Genomic DNA, 7737 nt, shown 5'->3' with positions numbered 1-7737 from the left:
GAATTATGTCAATTGTTAATAAGGATAAGTAGAGCTATTGATTTTATCTTATTTATGTAATAACTAGTATCATTATTACTTTTGTTGTTTTACTACTACAACAAAGAGTCCACTTTTATAAACAAGTATGGGTAAAACAAGGTTACAAAATAAAACAAAAATAAAACAAAAGATGATTTTTTTTAATGACTTTTTTGTTTTGTATTTTGAAATGGAATTTCTTGAAAAAATATTTAGACAATATACACAAGATTTCAAAAACTTAAAATATTTAAGAGTTCCACTTTAATGAACGATGTAATACTATTTCATATTAATAATTTTTTTATTTAGATTTTGATGTGACATAATTTTCAATCAAAGTAAACTTGTTTGTATAGTTTGGTTTTGATCTCCTAGATATGAAGTTTGTATTCTGTCTTTGTTTGTTAATGATGTATGTAATTATAGTGATATAAAAATTAAGCATAACAAACCACTAAGTAATTGTTACCCTACGAATACGTGTTGTTAAATTGTTAAAGATAGATTACATTGCAATAAAAGTGAAAAAGATGCATATCATTAAAATTAATTAGATAGATAAGATAATGCATCATTATAATTAAATAGATTACATTCGAAGATACTTAACTTAAAATTAGTAAAATAGGGGGCGTGAAGGTCAACCAGAAAGAGTAAAAGGAGGAGGGTCCCACAAACGAAAAGATTTTCATTTCAACAAAATTTGAGTCGCATTTCATGTCAATTTACGTCTACTCTTTCAAAATTCACACGAGAAGCGGATCACCATGTGATTATCTCTATATATACCATGCTCCCTCTCCACACTCTTCTCGCCATTTTCCTGCTTGGAGAGAGAAACGACTTTCTGCTTGGTGAGTCTTCCCCCAATTTCTTTATCTAGGTTTTACCTTTTTTGCCGCTTATTAGCTCTATGATTCTTGCTTATCTCCTAATTTCTCTCATTAGATCTTGTTATTTCTTCACATTAGGCTCTAATTTCCATGATCGGTTATGTTAGTTTTTTGGAATTAGGTGTGGTTGTTGGATATCCGTGGATTTTGTTGCTCATACTTTTCTAGGGTTTACCATTTTTGTGTTTTACCTTCAATCTTCCAGATCATTAACTTTACCGGTCCGTATCTTTGATTATTCGTTCTGGATTTGTTTGGTGTGTGAGACTTTATTAAAAAAATTCCTTTTTTTTTTTTGGATTCTAGGGCTTTTTGTGTCCTTTCTATGTTTATTCATTGACAATGATTGTATTTGCCTTATGAGTTGGATTTAAGAATATATTGTTATTAGTAAGATATGATTCATGATACAATTTGTGGGACATGACAAGTTTATATCCAAAATCAACATCTCAATTCTGATTTTAGATATCTGCTTATGGATAACATCAATTGTTCATTATAATAGTACATTATCCATATTCCACATGTTTGGATCTGCACTCAGTTAAAATCAAACATTATTATTATTATTTACATCCGCATATGGATGTGGATAAGGGGATCAACATATCAGATCCATGTTGTTGGATGTCAATCTTCTTCCCAAACCCAAAGACCGAGAACTCCGAGAACTCCATGATTATTCTTTGAAGCTGACAGTTTCCCTGTTTGTTGGGCACTGCAGAATCAAGGGATTAGGAGTGTGAAGAGCTAATAAAAAGGAGCAAAAAAAAAACAGTTATAGCAATCAGAGAAGAAGATGAACTCAATGGAGGTATTTGGAAAATCCATGGTAGCAACAAATGTTATTTACCTGTCAAGTATACTAGGGCAAGATGAGCCTTTTGTTCACAAGTGCGATTGGAAATGTGAAAACGAGCAGGTGTGTGGGAACATGTTTCGCTGCAAAGTAACAGGGCTCACACACATCTGTGACAAAAACTGTAACCAGAGAATTGTTTATGATAACAACAACTCACTTTGCAGAGTGAGCAGACAGGTTTTTCCTCTAACAGCAGCTGAAGTACAGGCTGTGAAAGGTGTTCGAAGGAAGCTGGAAGAGGAGAGTAGTACTTGTTCTTCACCTCCAGAATCCTGTGCTTCTAAGCGCAGAAGGAGTGGACAATTCCATTCCTCTCCTTTTGAGAGATCCTTTTCTGCTGTTGCTCCCATTCCTGTTTTCACCCAACTTGGAGATAGCATTAGCATGGATATTAATTAACTAGGCTTAGCATAGTAGAGAGAGAGAGAGAGAGAGAGAGAGAGAGAGAGAGAGAGAGAGAGAGTATTATTATTAATAACTTGCAAGTATTTTGAATCATGTTGTTTTTCTGCAAACTTTATGCAATTACCTAAATGGCAATCGTGCCTATTTGTAGGAGAAAAACTTATAATATTCGGATCTTATGTATGTAGTAAGTACTTCTTCTTCTTTATAACTCGGCTTTAAGCAAGGAGTTGTGACATTATTACCCTTTAGTTGGCCTCTTGTCTTGTGTTTACTTGCTAAGATTTGAATTTGATACCCCCACCCCAATCCATTACTTGTTTGATATGAATTTTATACCTTGACTTGCTAACTACATCTTTTGTGTCCATGTTTTTGGGAGTTTTAGTTGACAGGAATAGACCAGTTGAGAACCCAGGAGAAGAGTTTCATCTTTCATGTCTAACTTTGTTTCCTTTTTTGCAGGATTAATTCTTTATTATATATGTATTCTAATTATTTGGGTGTGTTTAAAATTTTGTGTTTGCAGGATCACAAGGTTTTGTCATTCAGGAGAGTTGTAAATAGTTTATGAATACTAATATTGATTTGTGGATTTTTGTGATATTTATGAGATTGGTTACTGATAAATGTTTGTCTTTGTCTCTTTTCAGAAGTGAAGTAGTATTCTTTGGAATGAAGGCCCTAAAGCTACTACTTATTTCAACTTTCAAGGGTAGAGAGACACTGTGGGAGGTTAGATGTAGACAGTCATTGATGGATGACCTTTGGGTAATGAGATGTGGACCTACGGCTATTGAAGAGATTGACTCCTGAGGGAGTAAAGAAAGCAGATAAAGGGGGGAAAATCTCAATCTAATGAAAGGTGATACCATTACCCAGATTTGAACTTGAGACCTCCTCATTTATGGATTCTTACTTCCTTGTTGTTTGTTAGGTCGAAGCCAAAGATGTAAAGACTATGAGGGGGATTACTTACTACTGATAAATGTTTTGTCTTTATTCCATTGCAGAAGCACTTATTATTATTCTTTGGTTACAAGATTTTGCAAGTGACAGAGACTACAAGTTGACATGACACATCCTGCACCAATCAGTCTCATAAGCCAACATGGTATTTTTGGTGGATTTGAACCTCTTATGGATTCCGATGCATGGCCAACACTTCAAAATAGAGTTCGAATCCCAAGTCTTCAACCTTGGCAACCTGATCTTAAAAAAAAAAAAAAAAAAAAAAAAAAAAGATGATGTGAACCTCCATATTTGAAATTGAATCAACACCTTGAGACCTCCTGTTTCTTAAATCCTCATGGAACATTTTATGGATTCTGCTCATCTTCTTACACAAACCTTAGAACAGAGCTCGAGTGGAGAGAGAGACTCATAAAGAAGGTGGTGTTATATAAGGATGGTGATTCAACAAGTCTTTTGCTTTTGTTACTACAACCAACAAGTATGCTTGCTGCAATTACTTTTTATTTCAAGAAAGACTGAATTCATATTTCTCTTTTTTATGAAACAAAGATGTGATGTGATTGATTATACGTTCCATTTCCCAGGTTAGGTTTTTAAAACTGTGATTAGTTTTTGTTTATTTGGCATGGACGGGCCAGATTATTTTCTTTTCTTTTCTGGGAAAAGTAAAATAAGATTTTCAAACTTAACAAATCTTTTCAAAGTCTTTGTTATATGCATTGGATTGTTATAGAGTTATTGATGGTGTCATATCTTGTTTTCTAGATGTTGGGTCTGGTGTTTATTCTTTATTAGTTAGAAAAAAAGGACTCATAATCACTCAACTTATTATAACGTACAAGAGGGAAAAAGATAATGAATAAATAGATGCATGTGGCCATGTAGCCCCGTAACGATTTAAAAGGCCCTATAATCATGAAGATTCCCATTTTGCTTACTTCTTTGCCTAGTTTCTGAGTTTTAGCAATGAAACAAAAGAAGAAAAGAAAGAAAGAAAGGAAGAGAAAAGGAAAAAAATATTGTTTTTTGTGTTATTGAGTCGGAGTTGGAAAGAGTGAAAAGAAAATTAAGAGGGAAAGTGTGATCGGAAGGAAAGTTAGTAGGGAAAGTGATCATTCTACTTCTTTCCTTTAATGAAACCCGAAAACATAAGTTTCTTTTACTTTATTGTTATTTTTAATCTATTTCCTTTCTTTTCTATATTTAAGTTGAATTCCTGAACATGGTGTTGGAGAAATCAAGAACATGGTGTTGGAGAAATCAAGAAATCTATTGAAAAAGATTTTATGTTTTAACCCTATTAATGATAAAAACTGACAGTCGTATGCATTTTAATTATTTTAACCAGTAAACCGATCACCAACAAAGACTTTTTTGCACATATGATCAATATTTTTTTTCTTTTAATGTAATGTCGTAATAGTTTATGTATGACAAAGTATTATCTTACTATTATCTATTTATCTTATTGTATTTCTATATTATTATCATACAATATTACATTTAAAAATAATATAAAAATATAAAAGTTACAAAAGGTTATATTTGGAAAAAAATTGTTAAAAAAATGATATTAAGGTTCTTAAAAATTAAAATTAAGGGTGTTCAGTCGGTTTAATCGAGTTTCAGTTTATTCGTTTTTTTTTAACAATTTTAGATTAACTATAACCAAACGGAATAAGGTTTGGTTTGGGTTATTTGGTTTTGAATTATTTGTTTCGTTTTATAGATAAACCAAATAAGATTTGATTTAAACCAAAAATTTTCATTTACATACTAGAAAATCAAGATAATATTTTTTACTCGTACTATGTTTTTTTTAAAAGAAAAAAAAAACAGTTGCAAACGATAAACACAAATAATCATAAAGTTTATGACAAGCTAATAATAAATTATCATTAATAAAAGAATCCAATTATTAAAAGCGAAGTTTATGATAAATGAATTTAAACATATGCTCAACAACAAATGCAAAGTCATGCATTTGAAGTTTTTATATTTTGGATTTTTTTGGTTAATAATTATGGATTAACATTTGTATTTTATATTGTTACTTTTTAGAAGAAAAAAATTATTTTCATAATAATATTCTCTCTGTTAGATAAAGAAAATATTATAAGATTGCGTTTTTGTTATTTTCGTCTCAACGTTGAATGGTTGAAACTTTCTCAACTTCGAACGATCGTAACTTTCTCATGGGACCAATACAAATGTTTTAAATATAATGTAAACCATTAACATAATTAATAAAACAAAAACAAAATCAACACATAGATTATTATAAAGAAAAATTAGAAAATATGTATTTTCAAAATATATATGCGAAACAATCCTCGTATTCTATTGATGACCGATTTACCGGATAAATTGGTCAAAATGCAAACCATTACTAGTTTTTAGGACTTATGACTAAAAATAAGATAAATACTAAGTCGTTAATAGGGTCAAAATATAAGAACTTTTAAGTAGATTTTCCTATTTGTATAAATAATTATGTGAAAAAAAAGTAAAGAAGTTTAGAGGTTGAGAGGCAGATAAAGGTAGCAAAAAAAAGTTTAGGCATAATTTTTTTTCCAAGAGAATCGTGTGATATAAATTTAAAATTGTGGTAAAAACATGACAAGAGTATAACTGTCCGCTTTTAGTTTCATTTGTTTTCCTTTCAACTCGGGAACACAAAAGAAAAAATTATCCTTTCCTTTCTATCGAACTTGGGAACAGAAAAATATGCATTTTACTTCCCTTTCTCTTAGGTGTTGTTTGTTTTTCTGAAGCAAAAATTCATAAAGTTTGCGGACCACCTCTGCAACCCTCTACAGCAGAAGAGGTGGACCAAATAGCTGCAGACTGTAATTAGAAACGTGCTTGTTTTTGTTAAGATCTGCAGGCTGCTGCAGAAATTAAAAAGTAAAAATAAACTGATTTAATAAACCGAAAATAATTTTTAAATACAAATTTTTTAATAATTGTAGTCTTAAAACATTGAAATAAAATTAATACAACCAAATTAGTCTTAAACTAACATTTTGCAATAAAGTTCATACAACCAAACATTAATAATTCTCATTCCATATTTTGCATCAATTGCTCGACAATTTCATCCCGTAACTGGGTCATATATTCACGGTCTGCTGCAGTACTATGTGTTGGAATCTCATCTTCATCATCATCAACGACTGCATTGTTATTCCGAACCGAGACATTTGGTTCATCATATCGTGCAAAATACTCATCACGTAGTCCCTCTCTTCTTATAAAATTATGAAGCGCGAAACATGCAAGGGTAATGTTTCGCTGTGTAACCAACGAGAATGGTGTCATCCTCTTCAATATAGGGAATTGTGCTTTCAAGACACCAAAAGCACGTTCAATGACGTTCCGAAGTTTTGCGTGTGCATGGTTAAATTTTTCTTTATTCGTCAATGCACGTCTTCGACAGAAATCTCCAAGCCAATACCTCACATTACAGTACAGTGCCATAAAACCTCGAATGTTTGCATAGGCGGCATCACAAAGATAATATTTATCTATAAAAAGGAAAAAATAAATAAATAAATAAATAAATAAAAATCATTTCTTTTTTCAAACTAAGATAAAACTATTTAAATAACCATAACCTTACCTGATGGTGGTAACGGGAATGGTGCATGTGGATTTGCTAATGCTTCTGATAATATTCTAGAATCGTGTGCTATCCCTTCCCAACTAGCCACAACAAACGTAAACATCATGTTGATGTCACATATTGCCAATACGTTTTGGTAACAATCACCTTTTCCCCTACTTCTATATAAATCTCGTTTGTTTGCAGGGACAACAACATGTATCAAAGTGCCATCAAGTGCACCAACTGCTCCTTTGAACACCCGTCGTAGCCTCCTATTATGTCCCAAAATGTTTGGATTCAGATTAAAAGAAGTTGGTACTATAATGTCATGTGCGAAAAGCAACATTTTGTCCAACACTTCATGAACAAACTTATGAATTGTTTGCTTTGAGTGTTCAAATCTCCACTTGATAATCACATAACGTTGGTTATGACCGATCATCATCAAAAACATAGCCATCTTCTCCTCAACCGATACATGTTTGCTATCCTTTAACACATAGTTTACTCTAAAATGAGCACATAGCCGGACAAATGGTTCACGGGACATGCGTAGTACTTCAACACATTGTAGAGGATTACGGTGAAGTAACTCTAACGTAAATTAATGTCCCGTCATTTCCGAATCGTTGTCCCGCACTCGTTTGACACCCATCTTCCAAAAGTAGCGGACGTACAAGTACATTAGAATTATGAGAAGTATCTTTTTGTCGTGATCCATTAGGAACCTACTAATCAACAAAAGTACCAAATAACATAAAATAAAACTCAAGAACCAACTAACATAACATAATAACATAACATAAGATTCAAGTACCAAATAACATAACATAAAATAAAACTCAAGTACCAAATAACATAAAACTCAAGTAACAAATAACATAAAATTCAAGTACCAAATACTACAAATAACATTCAAGTAGCAAATAACCAAAAAACATAACCACATAGTTCCAACACATGCAATT

The 7737-nt window shown here is 31.9% G+C and overlaps 2 protein-coding genes across 3 annotated transcripts; one reads left to right on the top strand and one right to left on the bottom strand.

Annotated features, from left to right (window-relative positions):
- Positions 1–750: 750 nt before the first annotated feature.
- LOC145119230 (uncharacterized) lies at positions 751–3865 on the top strand. Of its 2 annotated transcripts, none has more exons than XM_079054848.1 (3): positions 751–878; positions 1645–3052; positions 3201–3865. In XM_079054848.1, exon 2 carries the CDS (start codon positions 1720–1722, stop codon positions 2179–2181), a length of 462 nt encoding a protein of 153 aa, XP_078910974.1. In that variant the 5' UTR covers positions 751–878; positions 1645–1719; the 3' UTR covers positions 2182–3052; positions 3201–3865. The 2 variants fall into 2 exon arrangements, with proteins under 2 accessions (XP_078910974.1, XP_078910975.1); XM_079054849.1 differs by having other exon boundaries at positions 3125–3865.
- Positions 3866–6225: 2360 nt separating this feature from the next.
- Positions 6226–7319, bottom strand: LOC145122555 (uncharacterized). The gene is made up of 2 exons (XM_079058145.1): positions 6785–7319; positions 6226–6689 (listed from the first exon to the last, which is right to left on the bottom strand). Exons 1-2 carry the CDS (start codon positions 7317–7319, stop codon positions 6226–6228), a joined length of 999 nt encoding a protein of 332 aa, XP_078914271.1.
- Positions 7320–7737: the final 418 nt, after the last annotated feature.

This window comes from Lactuca virosa, chromosome 6 (genome assembly GCF_052849685.1).
Source record: "Lactuca virosa cultivar CGN04683 chromosome 6, Lactuca_virosa_CGN04683_v6, whole genome shotgun sequence".
In the NCBI taxonomy this organism is placed as follows: domain Eukaryota; kingdom Viridiplantae; phylum Streptophyta; class Magnoliopsida; order Asterales; family Asteraceae; genus Lactuca; species Lactuca virosa.
This window is presented reverse-complemented; position numbering and strand designations above follow the sequence as displayed.

Bases quoted from the DNA above. Each gene is read 5' to 3' on its own strand.
- LOC145122555 (XM_079058145.1), bottom strand. From the start codon at position 7,319: ATGTCCCGTGAACCATTTGTCCGGCTATGTGCTCATTTTAGAGTAAAC. The intron at 6,690-6,784 runs GTAAGGTTATGG...TCCTTTTTATAG, and splicing joins ATTCCCGTTACCACCATCAG to ATAAATATTATCTTTGTGAT.
- LOC145119230 (XM_079054848.1), top strand. From the start codon at position 1,720: ATGAACTCAATGGAGGTATTTGGAAAATCCATGGTAGCAACAAATGTT.